This window comes from Pleurodeles waltl, chromosome 4_2, assembly GCF_031143425.1.
Source record: "Pleurodeles waltl isolate 20211129_DDA chromosome 4_2, aPleWal1.hap1.20221129, whole genome shotgun sequence".
NCBI lineage: Eukaryota > Metazoa > Chordata > Amphibia > Caudata > Salamandridae > Pleurodeles > Pleurodeles waltl.
The window spans coordinates 942281920-942309400 of NC_090443.1; the positions used below are offsets into that span (position 1 = coordinate 942281920).

The 27481-nt window shown below is 42.6% G+C and overlaps 1 protein-coding gene across 2 annotated transcripts in view; it reads right to left on the reverse strand.

The window, feature by feature from the left end:
• The window catches only part of LOC138293502 (vitamin D3 hydroxylase-associated protein-like), a 731360-nt gene that overhangs the window by 217634 nt on the left and 486245 nt on the right, over positions 1 to 27481 (reverse strand). For both annotated transcript variants that reach the window (XM_069232741.1, XM_069232740.1), the window contains exon 10: positions 11162 to 11261. In XM_069232741.1, coding sequence (XP_069088842.1) covers positions 11162 to 11261 — 100 coding nt within the window. The remainder of the gene's footprint in view (positions 1 to 11161; positions 11262 to 27481) is intronic.

A 27481-nucleotide genomic window follows, 5' to 3' on the forward strand; every position in this document is an offset into this window, starting at 1 on the left:
ACACCAGGCCCCAGAGGCTGGGGTCCTCCGGCTGGAATCAGCCTGAGGAGGGAGCCATATGCACCCCCTCCCCTTTTTTTAAAGGAGTGGCCCTGGGCATGTTGTCCCCAGGGCCTCACAAGGCTCGGGAGGAGGTCCAAATGGCCCACCTCACCTTAAAATAAAAAGAGGGACGGGGTGCCAAGGGCCAGGCCATAAGACCAACTCCCCCACTGTGCACATCCAAAGGCAATGTATAGCATAGGGTTGGGTGCAAGCAGGGTTGGCCACAGGCCCTGCAGCCAACTCCCCTTCGGCCATGTAAAGTGTGTTAGGTGTCCTGCCATAATTGTAACATGTAACTTTTGTAAAAAGTAGTTTGGTTACTTTGCAAAAGTTTGTTTGATGAGGAAAAACTCAAATAGGTCAGTTGCTTGCATAGGTGATTCTGATCTGATGATGATGGTTTGGGAATCCAAGATCTTGTTTTAGCTATTGGTGATGATGCTAAAGAACTGATAACAGGTGATCCATCCAAGTGTGTAGATCCTGTGGCCAACATTTGTGTTGGAGACAAAGTATTGTAGCTCCTAGTTTATTCAGGAGCCAACATCACCATGATTACTCTTTCCCTGCTCACTGAAATGTGGGGGGACAGATTGTTACTTTCACCTGACCATTCTCCCTTCTCCTATGAGGGACGGAAGATAGAGTTATTAGGCTAAATTGAGGAGGTTACAGAATTCAATGGGAGGAGGATTAAAGGGAAATATATATGTCAGTTAAAGGTCTAAATATACTATTCTGCTTCCATCAAGAGTTGTTTGGAATGATCCTCAGACCGTGGGCCAAAGAACAAATTATGGTGATTGGCTATGAGGATGTGGCATGTGAGTGGAACTAAAGGTTTCCCATTGTGTTTGGAGACGAGCTAGGTAAAATTCAAGGATTCAAACACAAAATCAGAGAAAACAGTGTAGGAAGGGGCCAGTCCAGTGAAACACAAACTGATGGGTGTCCCTTTTAGGGTTAGAGATTACCTTGAAAAGGAACTGAGAAGCCAGTGTGAAAAGTGGATCATTGAGTCAGCTGAATCCTCTTGTTGGCCATTTCCATTGGTTGTGGCATGTGAAAGGTGTGGCCAATTGCATGTTTGTATAGATCTTAGATAAATCAAAAAAAATGTGGGTGGATTCCCATCCGCTGCCCAAAATTTATGATTAATTTGGGTGCAGTACAGATGCCACTATATTCTCTAAACTTGATCTTGCTAGTGCGTACCACCAAGTGGAACTACATCCGTCTTCCAGACATTTGACAGGGTTTATTTCCCAAATTGGTGTGTTCCAATACTGCAGGATGCCATTTGGCCTGGCCTCTGTGGCCTCTGTGCTTTAGAGGGTCATGTATAATTTTTTTTAATATGTTGAAGGAGTCCTGGCTTTCCAGGATGATGTGTTAATTTATGCAAGAAATGTTGAAGGGCACAATGTCAACCTGGAACATGTACTGCATATTTTTTAAATCCAGGGAGTAGTTTTAAACAAAGAAAAATGTAAATTTCTTTGCAGTGAAGTGAAGTATTTCGGACAAGTAATTTCTAGTCAGATTCAAGGTTGAGATCCACCTCCCACTGACAGGGCAGGTGTAAAATTGTTTTTAGGAATGTACACACTTTATTCATGTTTTATCCCTCCCAGTAATTTTCTAAAGAAAGGGACAACATTTGCTTGTTGTGACTCATGTGATGTGGCATTCCAACAGATCAAATTGGATTTGAGTCAAAGTGAAGCTCTCAAACTGTTTGACCCAAGGTTGTCTTGTGTCATTGTAGATGCCAGCCAGGTGGGTCTTGGTGCCACACTTACAATAATTGAAGGAAACAAGGGACTCACAATTGCCTTTGTTTTAAAGGTACTAAGGGAGGCAGACTTACAATATTCTGTAATTGAGAAAGAGTTGCTTGCATGTTGTTAAGCAATTGAGAAATTCCACACTTATGTGTGGGGAAGGTAATTCAGATTACAAACCGATCACAAACCTTTAGTAAACATCTTGAGTGGGGGAGGTAGCAGAGTTTGCTCTCCACGTATATTAAGGCTATCTTCGAAACACCTAACTCATGCAATATAATTTTGATACCACATGCATTCCCGGTGGGAGGAATGGTAGAGCGGATTTTCTTTCCTGCTTTCCATACAAAAACTAGGAGGAAAGTGATGGTGATGTGAAACTGGCTGCCTTGTTAGAAGAAGATTTTGAAGATTGCCTAGTGGCTTCTCTTGAAATTTCTGAACTTAAGGTGTGTTCTGAGGAGGCATGGAGGAAACCAATGTCAGGAGATCAAGCGCTGCGGCAGATAACAGACCTGGTCACAAGAGACTGGCCCAGGGAGAAAGTTATTTCACCGTTAGTACAACCATATTGTAAAGTCAGTGATTAGATCTTGGATGAGGATAGTACGGCTTTAAGATCAGATAAGTTAATTCCACTAAATGCAATGAGAAGAAGCACTATTGCCAGTGCTCGGGAGGGTAATCTGGGGGCGTCTCTAACTAAGAGACAGATTCGTGAGTCGTTTTGGTGGCCATGTATGGACATTGAGGTTAACGAAGTGGTGATAAGATGTGTAATTTGTAAGTTAGCAGACAAAAGCCTGAAAGTGTCTACTCCTCCTCTCATGCCTATAAAATGTCCTGATGATCACTGGATTGACCTAGGCATAAACATTATGGAGCCATATGATTCTTTGCCATGTGGGTCAAGATTTACAGGGGTTATCATGAACTACTGTTGGAAGTGGCCAGAATTAAAAACGGTCAAAGATTCTAACACTAACACTATTATAACATTTCTTATTTGTAAGAGAAGGCTTTCCTGAATGCAAAGTTTCTGACAATGGTACACGATTTGTTTGTAAGGGAATGGGGCACTTCCTACAAGAGTGTGGTGTCAAACATCTTAGGAGTTTTTTGTATCACCCTCAAACAAATGGACTTGTTTAGAAGATGAATAGAGTGGTCGGGAGTGTATCAGAAGGGCCAAATACTCAAATGCTGATGTTGTGAAAGCAGTGCATAGTATGGTATGGTTTTACAGGACCACACCTCATTCCACCACAAACATGTCTCCATTTGAGCTCCTGAGGGGAAGAAAACCAAATACCAGTTTCTGTCTAGAGTGGATGTTAAAATGGATAAAAGATGATTCTAATATTGAGCAGTTGATGAAACTTGTAAAAGAAAATGTTGCAATCTCTCAAGATAAGCAAAAGAGTGTCAAACCAGTTCAGATCACGATTTGTAACTTGGTCCATGTAAAATTGTCTGTTCATGTCCAGAAAGGAAAAAGTAAATTCAGCGAACCGGTCAGAGTGGGAAAAATGTCTGGTAATGCAATTAAAGTTAGTGGCAATGATGATGGTAATGGCCTTTATTCAGAAGAATGGGTCACAAGATCAAACATCGACCATTTATTTGTGGAAATAAAGCTGTAGATCCAGGCTATAATAATGAAAAGAGAGTCAGTTTGCGGTTGATTCAAGAAAGATAATTACAGAATATGGTAAAGTAGTAAAACTATAATCAAACCTAGTAGGTTTTGCACCTACTTTGTATAGAAAATAAGAAAATTTCTTGTTGATAACACTTTCGTGACATTTCTACTGCTAACCCTTCCTGTTTGGGTGGTCACTAGTGTATTGTTAGCAGAACAGATGTGGTCACTATTGCAAAATCTGTTTGTAGCTCACAATGATTTTCCTTGAGCAGAAGTAGCTGTAAGTATATAAACTTTTGGAGATCAATCGTCTTATGCATTACCTCCCCCAGTCTTGGGTGATCCCAGATTCTGAATCACAGGAATGTTGTAATTCTTTTTTTCAGGAAAGCTGAAATCTCTTATTAGACGGAAAAGTTATTCACTCAATGAACATTCTTAGGAAGATGCATGGTCCATGGTCCAGCACTGGTAGCCAGATTACTCAAGCAATTTCCAGATATGTCTGAAGCTTCACAAGAGAGGCATATTGTTAAGCTGGCGCAGTTGCTTTTGCCTCGCTCTGACTGGATGTTTCGCCCATAGCATGATAACATTGACTGCACAGATGGCAGCGCGCTGGGTTATGGTGGGGCACAGTGGTGCAGCGGCAACAGTGACTTACTCACCAGGAGGTGAGCGACCCACTGGTGCAGGCTTTTCCTAAGGCACTCCTCCCTTCTCAGGAGACATGGTACTGCAGGATGATTGCATCTCATAGTTGCCACACACATGGCTGTTTCTCCTCCTACTCCCAAAAAGCACTGGGAGTTGGGTTATAGAAGTACCTTATTTCCAATCTACGATGGCAGCTCGGACTTAGGGGGTCATAATGACCTCGGTGGTCGGGGATAATGTGGCGGTAGTACCACCAACAGGCTGGCGGTACTTACCGCCAATGTATCACTCTGACCGCCATGGCAGTAGCAGCCGCTGGGCTGGAGATAACCATTATCAGCCCAGCGGCCACCATTGTGCTGACTGCGGGATTATGACCATACCTACCGCCATGGTTTGTCCTGCCATTGTTACGCCACGGAAACCATGGTAGTAGGCCCTATCAGTGACAGGGAATTCATTCCCTGTCACTGATAGGAGGTCCCGACCCCCCAACCTCTGGAAAGCCCCTCCACCCCCCACATCTCCAAACACCCCCCACCCCGTCCTACATCCACACCCCCATTCACACACACACACATGCAGATACACACTCATTCACACATACATACACGCATGCATACATCCAATTAAACACACATCCTCACACACTTCAAAATTTACACACAGACACAAATTACAATATCTATACATACACGCTTTCACACTTCTATACTTTCACACACGGAATCAACACTCAACACACACCTGCAATCACGCACACACATACATGCACACCCCCTCACACACACACCCACCACCTCTCTTCCCTGTCGGAGACCCGACTTACCTGGATCCAGGGGGTCTTCCGTCAGGAGAAGGGACAGGGTGCTGATACCGCCAGCAGCGTCCACCAGCAGAACACCGCCAGGCCATATTATTTCTCAGAATACAGCTGGCGGCGGTCTACTGGTGTGGCACTGCTGGTGGTAGCAGCGCCACATTACCGCCATCCGCCAGTATGGCTACAGCCGGATTTCTGCCCTTCTTGTGGTGGAAATCCTGCAGTGGTCCTACTATGGCGGATGGCTGGTGGACACAGCAACGGTCTTCTAGTGGCCGTCACCGCGGCATTAGGCGTTTTTTATTTCCAATGTTATAATGAGGGCCTAAATGTTCCATCTAGTTTTTGCCAAACCAAACTGGAGGTCTAAATATTGTGGGCTATCTTCCTGTCTACCCACTACATAAAGCTGAGCTTCTCATCACTTCCATGCATTTCAACACTTTCGGGGTCTTGTTCATCCCCCCTGGTTCTTTTGTCCCACGTTTTTTAAGACAGGATTCTTCTTCTCTTTTATCAAATTCTATAAATGCTTCACCTTCCAACTCCAACTTCCTCACAAACCTCTAAGCTATTACTCTTCACCATCATCTACGGAGGTTTTGTGTCACCTGTTTTTCCCCTACTTGACACTCAATCTTGAAGGATCTTGCTGATAGGTGTGTGGTGCTTAGTAACTAGGTAATGTTATGGTATTCTGGAACGCTGGGTTGGTTCCAGTGTGGAATGTGTATGTTGAAACAGACGGCAGTTGCAGATCGAAAAGGTGGATGGGATCTTCTTCTAGAGTCTCTTAAATAAACATGAAAATATTCTTGAACTAAGCGGAATGGCTGATATTTTCGATCTTACACTTGACGACAAGAGACTCAAGGACTACAAAGACCTCAACTCCTACGATTTTAAAATACGACAGCTGTAATCAATATCATCGATCACACAGAAGAAAAAGCCCCTGGGCACCACTGCATGAGTAGAGCACTACGGGGTGAATGCATTTTGACTGTGCCAGAGTTGACCACGATTGAGCGAGTTTAATGTTAACGAGTGATGCTTGACTCAATAGTTAATATTTTAATGAGCAGCCACTTGTGCTTATCACTCTAGTATGCTTACCGCTCTTATGCACCTCTCGTTCCCAGAACTTTGCTGCTAGAGGATTTCTCGAAGATTTATCTCGAGCAAGAGTCGCACAACGCACGCAACGCACAGTGATGTCAGCGTGTGATCTTTGTTTACAGAAACCATGGAGACACAACACGATCAGCGTATGTCTCCATGACAGCATATCTCTTCACAAAGCAGAGCCATTTAAAGGTATATTTTCTGACTATCTCACCAGTTGTCAAGTCATCAGCCTTTAAGCAACAGTAATTTCTTTATGCTAAGACTCTGCCTTCCTACATCAAGTGTATCAAAACAACGATGATACACTCACCTATATATTTGTTTTTTGAAGACATTAGTAGCGCATTAAAAATGCAGAATGTTCCAGCACTGTCATTCTTCTTGTCTTCTCCAGGGGATCCACCGATTCCTTGGCTCAAGTGGAAAAAAAGTATTTAATCATTATGCTACAGTTTGTGGTACTTTGCTGAGTGCAGAGAGAAAGACCTTTCTTTTGATGTATTGTTTGGGATTGGAGGTACAGAAAGTATTTGAAAATCTTCCAGAACTTCCAGATCAGGCCTCTGCAAATTTGAATGAATATGAAATATGTCCCAAGAAATTGGATTTGCATTACCTTCCAAAACTCTGCACTGTTCTTGAGAGATACCATTTTGGACGGAGAGTGAAGCGTTCGGGAGAAACAGTGGAACAATACATCACCCAATTGTGAAAACTTGCTTCTACATGCAATTTTGGTACATCCCTTGAGGAAAGGCTGAGGGATCAGCTAATGTTGTGGTATGCATCAGACGAAGTCTGAGAAAGAATGTGTCAAAAGAATAATCCCTCATTGCAAGATGTCCTGGTTACAGCCAAAGATTTAGAACATTTGAAAGCTTGTGCTGATATTTTGAGGAAAGATGCAATGTCAAATGACAATGGGAGCGAGAGCAGAAAAGGAAACTTAGTACAAGTAGTACAAAGTATTAAAGTGTCTAATAAGGCATCAGGGACAGCTAATTCCAGTATAACACATATGCAAGGAAAGTGTTTCAGATGTGGTAACGACGGGCACTTTGCTAATAATAAGGGATGTCCCGGGTGGAAGGTCATGTGTAGAGTTTGTGAACGGAAAGGTCATATTACCAGATGATGCAGATCAAAGAAGAATCTTAAGAAGGTACAAGAAGTGGAAATTGATGACAATGATGGAGATGATGTAGAGGAAAGTCAAATTTTTCAAGTGAAGGATTTTTCTAGTAATGGCCCTTTAGAGGTGGTTAAAGTAAATGAAAATCCAGTCAAGATGTTATTTGACTCTGGTGCTAAGATAACTATGATTCCAAAAGTTTTTTATGAACAGACCTGAGAGGTTATGGGGGCGAACCTATAGATTTATTAGGATATTTCTGGGGCACAATCAAGTTTAAAGACAGGATTATACAGGGAAAATAAAGGTTTCAATGAAAGGAGATTCTCTCATCAGTTGGCTTCACCAACGTGATGTGAACCAATATTTGGATCCCAATGAGGACCCCCCCCAGTGTGTGTGAGAAACAAACCTGTTATCAATGATCCCAATGAGGACCACCCAGTGTGTGGGAGAAACAAACCTATTATCAATTCTGTATTGAGTGAGAATGTTAAAAGGACAAAGGAATTTAAAGACGTTTTCTCTAACAAGCTGGGTTGCTTGAGAAATTACTATCATTCCATAAAGTTGAAATCTGGCGCCCTACCTAAAGTAGCTAAAGTCATGAATGTACCGTTACTAGTGTGAGAAAGTATGAGGATTGAGTTAAACAGACTGATTAATGAAGGGATTATACATGAGGTGGAGGCTACAGATTGGTTATCTCTGGTTGTAATGGCTCATAAGGCCAACGAGGAGGTCAGACTGTGTGTAGACTTGAGGGAACTCAACAAAGTGGTGACTGTGGATAATTATCCACTTCCAAATATTTGCGCGATGTTATGCTCTCTAGATTGGGGCAAAACATTTATCTTCTCTAGATCTTGCTTCAGCATACCATCACGTAAATTTGCATCCAAATTCTCAGGATCTAACTGCAATTGTAACACAATTTGGTGAGTATGCCCTTTGGATTCGTTTCAGCGGCATCGTTATTTCAGAGAATGATAGAACGTGTTCTTAGGGGGAATTGATGGGGTTAAGATTTACCAGGATGATGTTTTGATAGTTGGATCACATGATAAGGAGCATGATGATCGATTAAGGAAGGTATTGACAAGGTTTTTTGATGTTGGCTAGACTTTGAAAGCTGAGAAGTGTAAATTTGATGTGCAGGAGATTGAGTACTTAGGTCATGTGGTGAGTGCGTTAGGGATCAGACCAAAACCTGATCTCGTTAACACAATTTGTAAACTTAAAACTCCACAGAATAAAGAAGAATTAATTACGTTTTTAGGCATGACTGAATTTTATAATAAAACAGTTGATAAAACATCGTGTATGAGGAAAATATTACAGAAAGGTAAAGAATTTGAGTGGACTGCAAAATGCAATGAAGAGTTTATTCAAGTAAAGCAGTGTTTGAAAACTGCTACAAACCTTGGAAGTTTTTATCCCATGGATGAGTCTTGGATATTGACAGATGCAAACTCAAAAGGGTTAGGAGCAGTTCTTATGCAGAAGAAAGATGGTGTGTAACTGACTGTTTTGTTTATTTCTCGTGCATTGAGGGGAGCAGAATGTAATTACTCAGTAGTAGAGAAAGAGGCACTTGCTTCATTTTGGGCAGTACGGAAACTATGGAAGTTCCTGTGGGGAAAGAAGTTTATAGTTAAAACTGATCACAAACCTCTTAGGGAGGTTTTCTGCAAGAAGAGAATAGATTTAGTCTCCCACAGAATACATAAATGGGTTGATAACGTTTTAGCAGATTGTTTATCAAGGATGGGTAATGTAGAAAGAGAAGAATCAGATGAAGGTGATACCGTTGGAAATGAAGACTTGGAAGAAGAGGTCAATGTGTGTTTGATTTCGGAAGGAATAGTCTCTGAGGAAATTTGGAGAGATAATTTAGGGAGTGATATTCTCTTGCAAAAGGTGATATCTATGAATAATACCGGATGGTGTGAGAAAAGTAAACGTAACAGTGATCTGAAAGGGTTTTGGCAGATTAAAGATGAATTATCAGTGGTTGATGGATTGCTTATGAGAGGTACTAAATTAGTCCCACCAATCAAAAATTATTAGATTACGCTCATGCAAGCCATATGGGTATAATCAAAACTAAAGAAAGAGTAAGGGAAGGTTACTGGTGGCCTGCAATGGACATGAGTATTGAGAGAATGGCGAGGAACTGTTTGGAATGCTCATCTTGTGATAAAGGGTTAAAATGTAGAACACAATCAATGGGGTTGAGAGAACAAGCAAGCAATCCCTGGTCTGATATCGCAATAGATATCATGGAACCTGTGAGGATGAATTCCTATGATCGCTGTGTGTTGGTACATTTTAACGCTGGCCTGAAGTTAAGATTGTTGGATCTGTGGAATCAAATGCAATTATTGTTTCACACAACATTCATCTACAGGCGTATTTCCCTTTCAATTATTCAGAGGAAGGAGGGCCAACACAAAAGTAATGCCTTTGTGGGTGTCCAAAAAGCGATGATGGTGGACAATCAAGTTGAGGTGGCAGGGGATTGGAGAATGAAAGAAAGGGAGAAGATGGTGCAAAGAAAGAAGTGAAGAAGGCGGTTAAAGATACAGTAGTGCGTGAAGAAGCCTGGGTGAAAATAAAATCTCCCAGAAAGGGGGGCCTCTATAAATACAGTCAACCTTTCAAGGTGATCAAGGTTTTAAAAAATACGATAAAGCTGAGTGACCATAGGATTTGGAATTTGAATGGGGTAGCACAATTTACACAATTGTCTTATGAGGGGTGGATAAACGATGATACGCAGAAAAATTGTCTCATGGGGAAGTGTAGGCCTCAACTGAAAAAAAATAGACCCATTTATTGTCAAGACTATGTAAAATGGTTTTAAAAAAAGAAATACTTATGGATGTTGACGTTTGCAATGAAATTAAGTAATGTTAGTATAGAAGGAATAGGACATGTATTGGTATGTTGTGTTGTGTTATTCTCCTTATATTGTAATGGGTTACCTGGGTACGAAATGTAAACTGTATATTATGTTGTAAGGTGAGGGAGGAGGTGTGATGTTTAGTAACTAGGTAATATGGTATTCTGGAACGCTGAGTTGGTTCCAGTGTGGAAAGTGTATGTTGAAACAGACGACAGTTGCAGATCGCAAAGGTGGATGGGGTCTTTTTCGAGAGTCTCTAAAATAAACATGAATATGTTCTTGAACTAGGCAGAACGGGAATGGCTGATATCTTCGATCTTACAAGGTGCTACCTAGTCAGCAGCACTGTAGCTACTGAAAGGGAAACCCCTTACGTCTGGCAGCGAGGCTAACTTAGAAGACAGAATCAGAAAATTGCCATCGGCTCTACCAATCTGACAAGAAACTAAAGCACTTTTTTGCAGGCACTTAAGAGAGCAATAAGGTATGTGCCATTTAAACGTGGATACCCAAAAAGTGGCAGATTGCATATAAATTGCCGTATGGATAATTATTAGTAACGAATTGAATTCACTTGTGCACCAGATGCTAGGGCAGGTGACAGAATGTGGGAGAAGTGTGAGCCTCTGTTTTTGGTCGGTTAACACTTGTGCTGCAACATTTTGGATTAGTTGTAATTTATGTGATTAATGTCACTATTATGATTTCCACAACTTCTTTGCAAACACCTGTGTGTGTATGAATTAGAATTATAAGTTTACACATGTGTTTTTGCACCCGTTAATTACTGAGTGCCACAAAGTGTGCATGTTCTGTTAAAATTCAACAGGTCAGTCCTTTCAGAAATTAACAAAGGATAAATGCCTGCTAATTACTGGATTTTAGTTCTGTTATTCCCCATTATTGGTGGATAAACTTGCACCATGAGCCATATATTAATTGGCAAATACTGGTGCTTACGGGGGCCCATTGTCTATTCTTGATTGAATCAAAGGGATGACCATATGAGTGTGAGCATGTTCGAAACACGACTTACCCAAGGTTTCAGAAAGAAGGCCATCATTTTCTTTAGTAAAACTGGCATTTTCAATGTAGATACTGTTTCACTCTGGTGTGGGTCGATAATATTTCCTTTGCTGCAAATAAGCAAAATGTAAATTGTGAAAGCAGCTGTGTGGAGTTTAAAAATACATATTATGTGAATAAAGCTATAAGTGCACAATAGGTTTGCCCATAGTGGCCACAAGTAATGCTTTTGATTCAAATGGGCCTGAGTAAAACCTAATGCTCAGAAATCCAGTGACAGTCTTTCTAACCCACTGGATTCATGCGCCATGCAGGAGCATCCAGGCCAAAGGCAAAGAGGCAGCAAGTCGCCCTGCTTTCTAAGGACCCGATTGTGAGTAGAGAGGTAATCATTATTCGTCTGCTAAGGGAGTCATCATCTAAATCAGGATTACAAATGCTGTGGGGAAGCCGCCCTTCCAGTGTTCACCTCAGGACATTTCACCATCTGAAAGCTGGCGAAGCCTCTGGGTGGCAAACTGGAGAATTACTGCCAGAATCAGGTCCATGAATGTTGATTCTTACAGTAATTCCAAACTTCTCAAGGGGAAATTAGGGTCACACTTTGAAAAGGAAGAAAATTCTTTATTACAAAATTACTGACATTTCCAGTATTGGTAATTCTGGGCGCATCATTTACTAATGCGGCATTACAGCACCACTTATGTTGGAAACCCAAGTGTTGCTGCTGCTACTGCCAGTGCAAACTGACATGACTGACTTGAAAGTCAACAAAAAATCCCTTACTAATTAAGCTGGTCATTTGCAATGCTATTAAAATAGGCTACATGTCGAATGACAGCTAGTCCCTTAGACCTTCAGCTCTAATTGCTGCGATAAGTAGCTGTCACAAAAGCAATATATCACCAAGTGTACTGCATTGAATTCTTTAAAAAATAATCTTGTTCTTCATTGATAATCCGTTGTGTTAGTTTTCACCTGTCATGCTTCACATGCTTTACATGCTTTACATGCTTTACATGCTTTACATTCTCATTTTTTAACTGAGATCATGCATAGTCAATGCCTGTATCCACTGAAAAATTACCCCCTCATCCCTGATGCATTTTAGAAGGATGTAATTCGTCAGGGAGTTATTGTTTTACATTATCACCACAACTGTAAATTCAAATAAAGATGAACAGAATTACTTTCAGACTTTCAGATATATGAAGGATGAAGAGTAGACATGCATTTTTGAGTTTTAAAACAAGCTATTTTTGCATTAGTTCCAATGTTGTGTATGTAACAATACATGTATGTGATGTGCAACATTATAAAGGAAAAAACATCGACCATCCATGTCCCAAAAACAAGCTGATAACAAATACACTAGTGTATCTAATTCACTGAAAACATTTGTTGCAGTAAACTGCTTTCCCATTTCTTGCACACTATCCACAGTGTCATTGTTAGATATTATTGTATAGATCACCGTCTACCTATCTCATTTTGCAGCATCTCAAGTAGTGACTAGATAGAATGCCTGTACCTCACTTGCTGAAACACACCAACTAGATAGTAGATGAAGCTACAAATAACTCAACTGTATGCCTACCAAAAGCCCAGTGGTTTTAATGTGTTATATGTCGGTTTGCCAATCAAATGAAAATAGTTTATGATTCAAGGCTCTAAGTGCATATCTATACACATGGTCAACGGTGCAAAATAAATTCCATAGGCAGGTCTTGACTAAGAACTGACAACTATGTAACCTTAATATATGTGAGACTATTGTAAGGTTGACCAATGCGGTATTGACAAGTTGATACCTGTGAGACTGGAGTTTGACGTTAGGACTACGTTTTAAAGAGTGTGCGCATACAAATCACATGTTAGAAAATGCCATATACGTATCAATATTCCAGTTGTGCTCTCTTTTGTGTTCTGTGATTATATGCTAATAGGAAACCTGTTTTAACTCCCTGTGCTGTCCAGGTAAGTGCAAAGTCTCAACCTGCACCTGTTCCAGTCAATCGGTTAACGTGCTGGCAGTGGAGAACCACTTGCAAACGCCCAGATGCACTTTACTCAAAACTCAAGGGTTATTTCACTTCAAGTTCACAAAATAATCTTGCATCAAAAAAACTGTATCAATTAAACTTCTTTATTTACTGTTCGTTTTTTCATATAGATTCTTAAGATATATGAAATGAACTCCATTCATGTTTTTAAGGATTAATTCTAACCATGTATTTGGGGAAAATCATGAGCTCAACTGCATTATTTACATCATCCAGTGACTCCCAGTTACCATTTCCCAATGCATTTCGGGTCATGTGACCCTTCATGAAGGGTAACTACAAATCAAACACTATATCAATAAAGGTATTTTCTATTCCAAAAAGGTTACTCAACAACACAACCAAGATCCAGCCTCTGTGTGACAAGAGTGTGACTGGATTCAGGGGCTCACCCTTCCTCCTGTGAATGTATCCACCAAATTTGGCTTGAGTGTTTCAATGTGTCCAAGTAAACTTAAAATCACAAAACTGTTGATCATGAAAAAATCCTACTGTGAGTACATGCTTTACTTTACACGGTAACTCTAATATTTATGAACTAGTCACTACTCAAATGTGGAGTGATCATTCCAGTTTTTTTTCAGATATGCCCGCTTCTGATGACTCTACAGAAGTGGAATTATTGAACTAAATTGATACGATAACGCAGCTTGTACAACGTGGTTTCCCATTCATGCAGAGGTTCACAAGTTTCAGTTGTGCCCCCACACATGACATTTATAAACAATCATTAAGTTCTTTAGGCTGTAAGTTGTCAAGATTTCTGATGCACCAAACTTCTCTCTGTAATAGCTTTTTTCTTATTTCCATGCTTGGGGGTACCTTGAAGTACTTCTAAAGTCTGATATCTTAACTGTGAGACACTGATATTTTCAAGAAATTGCACAGCTACTGCAGATGCAATGGTCTTCATGTGTTATCTTGCCTTTGTGCTATAATAATGCACACAGACATTTGAAAGAGTAAATACAATTTTTCCGTCACAATTACACCTGTCCATTAGCCTGATTTTTTTGTCACTGCAAGGGTGTAAGTATTTTATCCCTGGAGTATTATTACAGTGCATGCACTAGTTACAGTGAAAAGTCCCTTGTTCGACCACTTATTTAATGTAATGTATGTCTTGCTTTTACTGGTGATCAATTCTTTGATGTTCTGAGATATTTGGTATGCGAACAAAATGCTTTTATTCAAGTCAAGTAATTAAATCTTGCTCAATTTGTAGCATGTCCTATCTTTTAATGATGACTTTGCGAACCGAGTTGCTACTTGTGGTGACTCTTGATACAAAGGAGAAACATGGTTTATGGTCCTTTTCAGATTTGTGTAACAATTGCTATCTTGTATTTGGTTCTGCTTTAGTTAAGATTTTGTTCATTGTGTTAATGGGATAGCTCCTATTCTGAAATTTCTCTCAGTGGTTTTACTGAGTCAGTTCCCATTCAAACTACTCCATTTAAATTCTGTAAATTGAGAACATGAAAAGTGTTCCTTTAGTGGCTAGGGTGAAAACTCTGGTAATGCAGCGTGTTGTTTCTGTCAGTGGTTTTCGGCATACTTCTGTGCTGATGTTACCTTGATATAAATGGACCACTACATTTAGAAAATACATTTCAGACTCACTGATGTAAGGGCTGAATATGATTTAGTATTTTTTTTTGGTTCAGGGCTATAATATTGTAGGTTAATGTGTTTCATGAACCTTGACAAATTAGGAAGATGTTGTTGATGTAATGATGATAGAGAATTATTCCTGTGGCCCAGCCTTTATAGTTATGTGTTGTTTCTTAAATAGTGTCATGAAAATATTTGCTTTGCTGGTGGCCCCTGAAAAGTTCATGAGCGTGCCATTCCTCTGTAGATAGAACTCATCATTCCAAGTCAAATAGCTGTGAAATGAGGTAAAATGCAATAACTCTAATAAAAATCTTTTGTATGCGCCCAAATTTTCTTCATTCAACAATGCCCATTCCACTGCATCCAAACCTTGTGGATGGGGAATGGAGTTGTAGAAGGAAATAACATCAATAGTACACAGTCAGATGTTTGCTCTCTGTGAGTGTGACCACATGTAGTTTGTTGAGGACGTCAGTGGTATCTTTTAGAACGTGTTTTCTGGACTACTGGTTATAGAAAAACATCAAAGTATTTACCCAATGGTTTATTGATAGAACAGCTACCTAAGATGATGGAACAAAAAGGAGGGTCTGTTAAGTTCTTATAGATCTTTGGAAGCATGTATGATCTAGATCTTTTAGGATAAGTTGTTGTAAGAAAATGTTTGTTGTTAGTGTTGATCTTTTCGAGTTCCCCTGCTCCGTTGAGCATGATTTCAATAATGTTTTAGAACTCATTTGTGGGATCTCTCGTTGTAACTTAATGAACACATTAGTCTCTTGAAATACTCATTAACTTTGCATGTGTAATGCCCTGTATCCACTGTGACTAAAGCGCCTTCCTTATCTGCCATCTGTAGCATAATATTTTGGTTTTCCACAATGGATTAGACAGTCTGTCCTTTTGACTGAAATCGGTTTGGGTAATTTTCTTATTAAACTATATGTTTTCAAATCATTATTGACGTGTCTCAAAATTGGTCAATGCTGAATGTGAAATTGGGTCCATTAATGTAATTTTAGGTTTGAATTTGTTTTAAATGTGGTGACCTGGATTGATTGATACTATTAGATGTTGGTCAAACCCTATGGCAAAACTTGTCCAAGACTGCATTTCTGATTGTCTACAATTGGAAAATTCAAATAGGATTCCCTGGCTTATGTTTCTGCGAAACTCTTTTGAGAACCTAGGGCTTAGGTACATGTTTGATGGACCTTATTTGTTAACTACAAACTCTAGGTCTGTCTTGAAGTCTACTTATTCCGAGCATATATCAGAGCTGAGATTTTATAGTTCCCTGAAATTGAAATCTTTCGATCCCTACTCTCGGATTGTGACTGTTCCATGCCTTGAACCCTATTTGACTTGGTTTTCAAGTTTTAGAATAATTTCTCTTTTAACACTTTTCAGACTTAATCTAATTCACTTTAAGGTAGCTTTTCCCGAACCATGTTTTTGGAAAAAGGATTTACCACTTTGTTCCTGTGATTCCAAATCAACTCAGAGTACCTCGCATTTTCTTCTTTTTTGCCCTTTATATGCTGCTCCTAGACGGGCTTTTATTCTACCCATTTTACGTCCTCTTAGACCCATTCACTACAAGGAAGCTCTACTATATCTTCAGAGATTGCCAGATATTCAAATTTGTCATCATGTATTAGATTTTGTTACAGCTTCTTTAAGTATTAGGAAAAGGCCTACTCTATTTTACATTTTTTACATGTACGTACAGTTTATCATTTTAAGCTAATACTTGTACTCTTCTGATTTTGTGATTTTAATCATGTTTAATATATTTATCTGTTTATGTCAAGGGGTTTCAGATTGGATGCTTATGCTGTGTTTTTAGTAATGGTTTTTACATTTTATTTTTGTTTTATATTATTTATAGATCGATAAATGTGTTCTGGTTCGCACTTTTATGGCAATTGCCGAATAAAGTTAATGACTGACTGACTGACTGATTGATACTATCTAGAGATTTTCATTGGAGATTTGTAACCACAGGTTCCTCATCAATTTACAAAATGCCACCTCAATTTCCAATTTAATGATCTGGTATGCGGGAACCAAATAGGTTTTCTTAGATAATGCTTTGTTTTGGTATGCAGTTATAGAGGTTTAAAAAAAAATATGAATCACTAGTTCTTTGATTGACTTCTCAGATTCTTGTGTTTTGTTTCATTGATTTTTTCTTTTTCTTATCCCAGTTTTTCCATGTCATTTGTTATTATGGGTCTCTTGTTGGAGGCTGGGTTCTTGTCTAAAAAATCAGGATCTCGATGATTTGAATTCATCCTTTCTGTGTCACTCTTTTTTATCTAATGACTGATCTTTTGTTTTGTTTCTTACTATTGGTTCACCTTTAGACACACTGATCTCTTCTGATATGGAAGAAGTAGTATTTTTTCAGTGCATCCTTTTGTGTACACTTAAGCCAGCGCATATAACTCATGGAGTTTATAATCAAAGGTATCCTTTTTAAGTTTTTGTATCTTTCTTTCGTTGATCTCCTTACTGTACTCCAAACACCTTTCAGCAAATTTTTTGCTTGTTTTGCACAGTGTGGATTTAAGAGCTACTCTTAAGCCTCTAGGTATCCTCTCAGCTTTATGCTATTGAATAAGTGTTGTGGCATGTAAACTTTGGTTTATTTCCAATCTGGTCAAGTATTCCGATTGTCACAAATTCTGTTGTATGGTACCTGTCGAAACGGTATCTTCTTTGGTTTCTTTTCTATTAATGCATATATCTTTTGAGACTCTGCCTGTGTAAATGCCAAAGTAGTTGCAATATGATATGTAAAATGTGCTCTCTCTTCCGACGACATGTTTTTGGAGTTGTGCGAGCAAGACGCCTCTATATCAAAAAACTTGACCAATCACTAATTTGTACCAGGTTCCTATATTTCACATCAGTATTTACTTTTTAGACATTCTTGGGACTCTAGAAACTTACTTGAAACTGGACACAGGACGCTGCTGAATGGACTCACCAGGGCCCACCTTGGACTGCTGCTGCTGTGCTGACCTGTGACCTGCCTGGTCACTAGGAGGAACTGCCACCATCTGCATCCCTTGTGCTGGCCTGTTGTTGAGGCCTTGTAGCGCTGTGCTACCCTCCCTTTTGTCTCCGGTGGCAGGGTGCTGTGGCCCCTGACCCCAGTACTTCCCAAGCAGCACGAGGAGTGCTCCTTTTCTGCGCTTTTCAGCATCCCTCCGGCGCTTCCAGAGCATGATGCTGTGGCCATTCCTCACCCCATGCGCAGTGTGCGCGCTTTGCCACCTTCAAAGTTCACCACTGCGACCCGGGATACGAGACGTGCCTTAAGCGCTTTGAAGAAGCGCTCCATTGGATGCCCGACTTCACCGCCGCAGCCCGAGCGTTTTTGTTGTTCGAGCGCATCGCGCTCCACCAAGTGCCCCAGGGCACCAAAAGAAGGAAGAAAAGAGCAAGCTTGCTCCAATCGTGCCCCCGGGGCAAAGTTTAAGACACGCCCCCGGGGCACCAGCAGGCACCTTCCTTGGTGCCTGCTCACTGCAGCAGCCCGGAAAAGGGCAGGAGAGCGGCTCACGCACCGTGTTGGGTGCGGCTGCCTCAAGAGCAGGAGGGAAGCCTCACCGGAGGCCCCTGCTCCACTCTTCATTTAGGCAGCCGCACCGAGGACTCGGGCGGCTGCCTACAACGACGCTGGGCACGGGGGCAAAAAGGGAGTTCCTTTCCCCCTGGCCACTGCCTTAGGGGCGCGAACGCCCCAGTAACTTGTTTTGGGAATCTGTGGTTTGTGTGCGCCCCCCCCGCAGGAGGGTCAGTAGCGACCCGTGGGGGGCCCACTGAACGTGGCGCGCCGGATTCAGGCACCAGCCCCAGAGGGGCCCAGACACTCAGCACCAGAAGGGGTGCATACTGCCCCCAGGATCAATGCCTGGCCCCCGCATCCCGCCTAGGAACACTGGAGCCACCTCTAGTGACCTTCGTGGCACAGAAAGTGCCATTCATCATAACAAAACAGGTACTTTTGCTTGGACATATTTAAAAAGTTCCTAATATGGGCTTTAGGGGTTTATAGGCTAACCTGTTTGTTTCTTGATGTACCATATACGTTTTGTTGATGTTCCTTTTATGGATCTGCTCTGCAGATATGTTTTCATGACTTGCCATAGGTTTTGCAATGTTCCTGATACGGGCGTTTATGCAGATTTTTATGACAAGTACATTTATGGATTTACTGTGATTCCTGGCTACTGCTTATGTTGCAGAATCCTGAGTACTTACGTGTTCTAATGTGACAACTGCTTATTCTTGCAGGGTATTAGTAACTTGTGTAACATTCTGACAACTGCTAAGGTATCAGTGTATTACTGACATGTAATGTTTGGTCTAATTATGTTTTGTGCAATACAGTTTATTTTTACATAGCTCAGTGTTGTGTTTACTTTGTGGTGTACATATTGCGTCACGTGTGTTGTGTGTGTTGTGCAAACGCATTACACATTGCCTCTGGGATAGGCCTGACTGCTCGTGCCAAGCTACCAAGGGGGTGAGCAGGGGTTATCTTGGACGTGTAACTCCCTTGCCCTGACTAGAGTGGGTGGGTTCTGCCTGGCTTAGGTGCATACCCTAGCCAACCAGAAACCCCATTTCTAACAGACATGGTACTGGCAGATTAGGGTTACCACACCTAGCTCTCTTTAGGTTAGAGATTAGGTTCATCATGCTAGTGTTTTAGGGATATCTCGTATGTTGTTTCAAGATGGTGGGGGTCTTTGTATTCATGACTCCCATCTTTACAGTTCTGCTTCTTGCGTTGTTCATTATCCTAATCATTGCAGCTCATGCAATTTACAGTAGATTGCAGTCTTGTTAATAAACCCAATTGAAAACTTTACTGTGTCTCTTCATTGCCTGTGTGTGAATGGGACTTGTTGCTCATGTGAGGAAAGGGTAATCTCCGTTTAACCACGACTCCCCTGAGTTGTCTCACTCTTGAGTCCATGTGTAAAGGCTGCCACAAATCACCTTCTACTGTTTTGTTTTTTGGTGAAGTACTACTTGTGAAACAGGAAGGTTGGGCTGACAGTTGCGATTTGTTGAAGGATGGCCTAGTCACCTACAAACCAAAGTGCTGTCATCCCTAAACCAGCAGTCTTGCCTAGAGCAAGAGTCCAACTACGAATTCTGTTGCATGGTACCTGTTGAACCAGTATCTTCTTTTGTTTCTTTTTATTAATGCATATATCTTTTGAGACTCTGCCTGTGTATTGTCAAAGTAGCTGCAATATGATATGTGAGATGTGCTTTCTCTTCCGACAACATTTTTTGGAGTTGTGCAAGCAAGAAGCCTCTATATCAAAAAACTTGACCAATCACTAATTTGTACTAGGTTCCTATATTGCAGATCAGTATTACTTTTTTACTTTTCAGCCTCATTAGAAACTGTTAGGGTGCTGTCAAGGTGCATCCTGTGTCCTAGGGTGTCAAACAACAATATTGAAATAAGCTACATGTTGAATGACAAATGGTAAGTTAGGCACACTGCTCTAATTGCTGCATACAGCTGGTGTCACACAAGCAGGAAATCACCAAGGGTGGCAGAGGGGTCAATCCATCACAACGGTGATGGATATGCCGTCCGCTGAAATCTACTCCCATTATATTCTATGGGAATTAGATTTTGGTGGAAAGGATATCTGTCACCGTTGTGACGGAGTAACCCCTCCGCTGAGATTTAAATCAGGCCCCAAATGTTTTCCATTCAATTCCTTCAAAATGTATATTGTCCTTTTTTTGACTATCCATTGTCTTGGGTTTCCATATGATCCTGTCCTCAAGACTAGGACCACAGCTTTGGGCAGTCTTGTTTATGATTAAAGTGTGTCCTACAACAGTTTGTTTTGCTTTATCTCAACACTGTATTATTAGAAATGTGGTCTTTTTTAACACTGCGACCACCTGAACTTTAGCAAGATAAGGAGAATCCCTGATAGGAGTTGGAGAGCTTTCTTGGTCAAGCAGACTCACTGACACATCATATACCTGCCATAAATGTTCCCATTTCATGAGTGTTAGACCTGACAGCCTTAGGGTGGTCACCCTTAACTTTTTGCCTGCCTCCCTCCACTTTTTGGATACTGTTTATGCTGGTTTTCAGACTCTGCGCACTTTACCACTGCTAACCAGTGCTAAAGTGCATATGCTCTCTCCATTTAAACATGATGACATTGGATCATACCCAATTGGAATATTTAATTTACTTATAAGTCCCTAGTAAAGTGCACTATATGTGCCCAGGGCCGGTACATTAAATGCTCCTAGTGGGCCTGGAGCACTGATTGTGCCACCCACCTAAGTAGGCCCTTAACCATGTCTCAGGCCTGCCATTGCAAGGCCTGTGTGTGCAGTTTCACCACCAATTCGACTTGGCATTTAAAAGTACTTGCCAAGCCTAAAACTCCCCTTTTTCTACATATAAGTCACCCCTAAGGTAGGCCCTAGGTAACCCATAGGGCAGGGTGATGTGTAGGCAAAAGGCAGGACATGTACCTGTGTAGTTTACATGTCCTGGTAGTGTAAAACTCCTAAATTCGTTTTTAGACTGCTGTGAGGCCTGCTCCTTTCATAGGCTAACATTGAGGCTACCCTCATATACTGTTTGAGTGGTAACTGCTGATCTGAAACGAGTAGGCAGGTCATATTTAGTATGGCTAGAATGGTAATACGAAATCCTGCTGACTGGTGAAGATGGATTTAATATTACTATTTTAGAAATGCCACTTTTAGAAAGTGAGTATTTCTCTGCACTTAAATCCTTCTGTGCCTTACAATCCACGTCTGGCTGGGTTCAGTTGACAGCTCCCTTGTGCATTCACTCAGACAAACCCCAAACACAGAATGCTCAGCCTCACTTGCATACATGTTCATTTTGAATTTGTCTTCCTGGGGTGGGAGGGTGGAGCGCCTGACATTACATGTCAAAGGACAGTAGCCTGCCCTCACACAAAGGACTTCCACACCCCCTACTGGGGCCCTGGCAGGCAGGATTGAACTGAAAGGGGACCATGTGCACTTCTAAGCCATTCTTTGAAGTCTCCCCCACTTCAAAAGCACATTTTGGTATTTAAACAGGGCCTCTGCCCCTACCAACTCAGACACTTCCTTGAGAAGAGAACCTGAACCAGAACCTGCATCATGCCAAGAAGAACTGCCTGGCTGCCCAAAGGACTCACATGACTGCTTTCTGTGAAGGACTGCTGCCTTGCTGTTATCCTGCTGCCTTGCTCCTCTCTGGCTGTGGTGAGAAGTGCTCTCCAAGGGCTTGGATAGAGCTTGCCTTCTGTTCCCTGAAGTCTCAGGACCAAAAAGACTTTGTCTCTGCAAGAAGGACTCCTTGTGCTGCAAAAATCGGCACACAGCCTGCCAGAAACGACGCACAGCCTGCATCGTGGTGAAAAATTCACTGCACGCCGAACCGGAACAACGCAGCCCGACGCAGCCCGACTTTGCAATGAGAAGATTGGCGCAGCACCAGCGTAGCGACCGTAAATTCGATGCACGGCCCACTGGATCGACGCCTAACCGAGCCGGAACAACGCAGCCCGACTTCCAGAGAGGAATCGACGCAGCGCCTGCCATGCGGTAGAAATTTCCACGCAACACCCACCGGATCGACGCAGCCCCTGTGACTTCGTCCTGTCAGTGCTGGAAATCCACGCATCTCCCCCGGGGCGTCCGAAAACCCCGCAACCCGAAGAGGATCCACGACCGAGCGCTGGAAATCAACGCACAGCCGTCCCTGCGTGGAAAATAACGCAACGCTGTGTGCTGCCCGAGAAATCGACGCACACCTCCCTGTTTTCCACGCATCTCCTCCTCTGCGGTTCTTTGCGGAGATTTTGAACGCAAACAAGGTACTTTGTGCTTGAAAGAGACATTTATTGCTCTTAAGAGACTAAAGACACTTTATATCATTTTTACAGAGATATCTCAACATATACTTATTGAATTTAATCGTTTTGACCTGCATCTTATTAGATAAATATTATATATTTTTCTAAACACTGTGTAGTGTATTTTTGTGGTGTTCTACTGTGTTATTGCACAGATCCTTTACACATTGCCTTCTAAGTTAAGCTTGACTGCTCAGTGCCAAGCTACGAGAGGGTGGGCAGAGGATAATTTGGATTGTGTGTGACTTTCCCTGACTAGAGTGAGGGTTCTTACTTGGACAGGGGGTAACCTGACTGCCAACCAAAGACCTCATTTCTAACATTTGTGATCAGCGGTGAGGACAGGACTTATATTTGTGCAGTGACATACAATAGCTATGTGTTCACTACCTACCCACAGTTGAAGGTCAACTTGATTTTTTATCTTTTTCTGCAATTTCGTTTTTCTACCTGACATTGTTTAACTAAAATCAACATGTCTCTGGCTGGGTCTCATGCAGGAGATGAAGATTTTGATCTGGCCGTGCTGGAGACCTACACTGTTAAGCAGCTGAAGAGGTTCTGCAAGGATATAGGAGTACCCACCCAAGGTGCCTCCAGAAAGGAGGAATTCCAAATAGCACTGAGGGCCTGGGCGGAAGCCCAATCAGAGGAGGAGATTGAGGAGGCCCCTCAGAGGATTTTTTGCCATCAGTGGAGGATGTTACCACTATAATTGTGCCCCCTGCCAAACCAGGGAGCAGTGTCTCTGACCGTGGCCTGACCACAGAGGAAAGGAGGGAGGAGAGAGAATTTTGGTTGCAGTTGGCAAAGTTAAACATGGAAGCAGACGAAAGGAAAGCTCAAAGAGCAGGAGAGGAGAGCTGAGGCTAAAGCTGAAAGAGAAGCCAAACAAGCTGAGGCTGCAGCTGAGAGAGCCTTGGCTGAAAAGAAACTTTTGTTGGCTCATGAACTGAGTCTCAAGGAGCTGGAGATCAAGGCAAGACAGTATGAGTCCAGCAGTGATGGTGGCAGCATATATGCAGGACCTGTTGGGGAGAGAAAGGTTCATATACACAAAAATGTGGTTCCAAGTTATGTGGTGGGAGATGACATTGATAAGTGGTTGGCTGCCAATGAAGTTGCACTAAGGGCTCATGGGACCTCTGAGGAGCAATGGGGGTGGCCTTGTGGTTTTATGTACCAGCAGTGGGGAGGGACAAACTCCTTACACTAGATCCACATGATCAGAATGTCTATGCACCCATGAAAGCCGCTTTACTGCCAAGTTTGGGCTGACTCCTGAAAAATACCGCCAGAGGTTTAGGGACAGCACCAAACTTTCCGCACAGACTTGGGTAGACTGTTTTGATTTCTCCAATAAGGCACTGAATTGATGGGTGTGGGGCAGCAAAGTAACTGATTACAAAGGATTATATGATTTGGTTCTGAGAGAGCATATGCCCAGTATTTGTTTTACAGAGTTGCGCCAGCACTTAGTAGACATTAAGCTGACTCATCCCAGGAAGCCTGCTGAGGAGGCGGACCTCTGGGTTAGCACCAGAGTGTCCAAAAAGGTATCTGGGGGGACACCCACAAAGGTGATCAGGGTACCCAAGAGAAGAAAGAGGGGGAAAAAAACTTAAAGATAAAGAACTCTCAAAAGGCCCCCAAAACAATTCCCAAAGGGGGGTGGTAACCATTCCTCATTTAAATTTGGGAAGAAACCAGGGTACTTCGATAAGAAGATAGGGAAGTTCATCCCCAAATGCGTAGAGTGCTACCAGCATGGACACTCTAAGGGCGACTCCTAGTGTTCCACGAGAGCACAGCCCACCACTGGAGTGCAGACACCTGGGTTGCCAAGTGTAGCGTTTGGTGGGGGGGAGACAGTCCGTTAGTTTTGGGGGGCAGACAGAAGTGTCCCTGGGAGATAAGGAGATGGTGCCAAAAGCCCACATGCCGGCCAATACTTCCAAGTATAGGCAGTGGGTCACCATTGATGGGCAAAGGGTGGAGGCTCTGCGTGACACAGGAGCCAGTATGACTACTGTCAAGAGTCAGCTGGTGTCACCAGAGCAGCTAATCCCTAATACATTCCACCAGGTCATATTTGCTGACAATCGCTAGAGTCACCTACCGGTGGCTCTGGTTCCCTTTGAGTGGGGGGGGCCTCTGGTACTCTAAAAGTAGCTGTGAGTCCTGCCATGCCTGTAGATTGTCTGTTAGGCAATGATCTTGAGCATACTGCCTGGAAAGAGGTGGAGCTCAGATCCCACCTGGAGATGTTAGGTTTGCCTGAGTGGGTCTGCATGACCACAAGGTCATTGGCTGCCCGGGAAGGGAGTCAAGGCATCTGGAGCCTGGAACAATGGCCCAGACAGCTGCACAGAGGAAGGGCAAGAGGTGCGGGAAACACGCGTCAGATATTCCCACTGTGGTGGACGGGGTCCCAGAGGAGGAGGCCCCTGAGCCAACTGGAGAGGATATTGCTGACCTGGGCAACCTGCCTGAACTTGCTGGCTGGCAAGTAGAGGGTAGGCCAACCAGGGAAGAATTCTGCATGGCGCAGAAAGAATGTCCCACCCTTGAGGGTCTGAGGCAACAGGCTGCAGCCCAAGCAGCAGGTGAAGCCTCTGGCGATCACCATATCTACTGGGAGAATGATCTCCTTTACAGTAAGCCTAAGGCTCCGGCCATTGGGGCAGCACATGTGCTGGTGGTCCCCCAGTGTTACCGGGCCTTCCTACTGGGTCTGGCTCACACCATCCACCTAGCAGGACATTTGGGCCAAGACAAGACCTTTGCCAGGCTTGTCACCCACTTCCATTGGCCTAGAATGTGGGTAGCCTCAGATAGTTTCTGCAGGGCCTGCCCCACCTGCCAGGCTAGTGGGAAGACAGGGAAAAGGATTAAGGCCCCCCTGATCCCACTCCTCATCATTGGCACCCCCTTTGAAAGGGTGAGCATCGACGTCATTGGTCCCTTGGACCCCAAAACTGCCTTGGGCAACAGGTTTATCCTGGTTTTGGTGGACCATGCCACCCGCTATCCAGAGGCAATCCCTCTGAGAACAGTGACTGCACCAGTGGTGACCAGAACTCTGATGGGAATATTTACCCGTGTGGGGTTCCCTAAGGAAGTTGTGTCTGACAGGCACAAACTTCATGTCCGCGCACATGAAGTCCATGTGGGATGAGAGTGGGGTAACCTACCGGTTTACCACCCCTTACTATCCTCAATCCAATGGACTTGTTGAGAGATTCAACAAGACCCTAAAAGGCATGATCACTGGCCTACCTGAGGCCATGAGGCGTAAGTGGGACGTCATCTTGCCATCCCTTCTCTTTGCTTATAGGGAGGTTCCCCAGAAAGGGGTGGGGTTCAGCCCCTTTGAGCTTCTCTATGGTCACCCTGTCGGGGGACCATTAAGCATAGTGAAAGAGGGCTGGGAGAAAGCTCCCAAGACACCTCCCCAGGATGTGGTCAGTTACATGCTGGCCCTCCCCAACCAAACCCAATGCTTCTGGAAGCAGGCCAAAAGTAACCTTGAGGCCAGTCAAGAAGTGATGAAGGAGTCCACAAATGCTTTACACATTACCTTCTAAGTTAAGCCTGACTGCTCAGTGCCAAGCTACCAGAGGGTGGGCACAGGATAATTTAGATTGTGTGTGACTTACCCTGACTACAGTGAGGGTCCTTGCTTGGACGGGGGTAATCTGACTGCCAACCAAAGACCCCATTTTTAACAATGATGGTGACAGTCATTAATTCTGCAAGTTATAGTCAGCTCAGGTAACTATAACTGCTGATTTTCTCTGGTTTTGTGGAAGTATATTCAGGACCAAACTATAACGTCCATGTAACCTTTGTTTTTTTCAGTGGATTTCTAAGTTTTTTTTTAATTCTATTTCCTAACTATAACGTCCCTGTACCCTTTGTTTTTCAGTGAATTTCCATGTTTTTTTTAAATTCTATTTCCTAACTATAATGTCCCTGTAACCCTTGTTTTTTTCAATGAATTTCTATGTTTTTTTTAACGTATGGTAATTTTCATTACTATATGTTAATCCAACAACCGCCGCGCATGGCCAAAAAGAGTTGGCTGCAGCCTATCTCTCTGAGCGTGAGAATAGGTGTAAGAGGGTGTATCTGGGGTGAGAGTGGCTGTGAGAGTCTCTGTCTGGGTGTGAGAGAGTGTCAGTGTCTTAGTGGGTGCATCAGAGTCTGAGTGGGTCTGTGAGTGGGTGCATGAGTGTCTCAATGGGTCTGTGTGTGAGTGCATTTCTGTCTCACTGGGTCTGTGAGTGGGTGCATCAGTGTCTTAATGGGTCTATGAATGGATGTGTGAGGGTTTCAGTGTAGGTGAATGGATTAGTGTATGAATGGGTCTGTGGTTGTCTTCCAAATCTTTTTCATATTCACAAATATTTTGCCAATAATTCGCAAGATTTATAAATTTTCACAAATATCACGCATAGTGACGCAAAAAATGTTTAAACCCATATTTGCCCCTAAACACACCTATATCACAACCCAGGGTTCAGGGTACCACCACCCTGACCCCTTATGCCACTTTCATTTAGGGATTTCACCCCTGGGGACTGTGCCCCGTGAAATAAAATGGGAGCTGCAACTTTCTAATCAGGTTGCAGTCAGCCAATTACAGCGTTTCTTTTCGCACACGCATTTGCAAAAATTGGCGAATATTCGCAAATTATTTGC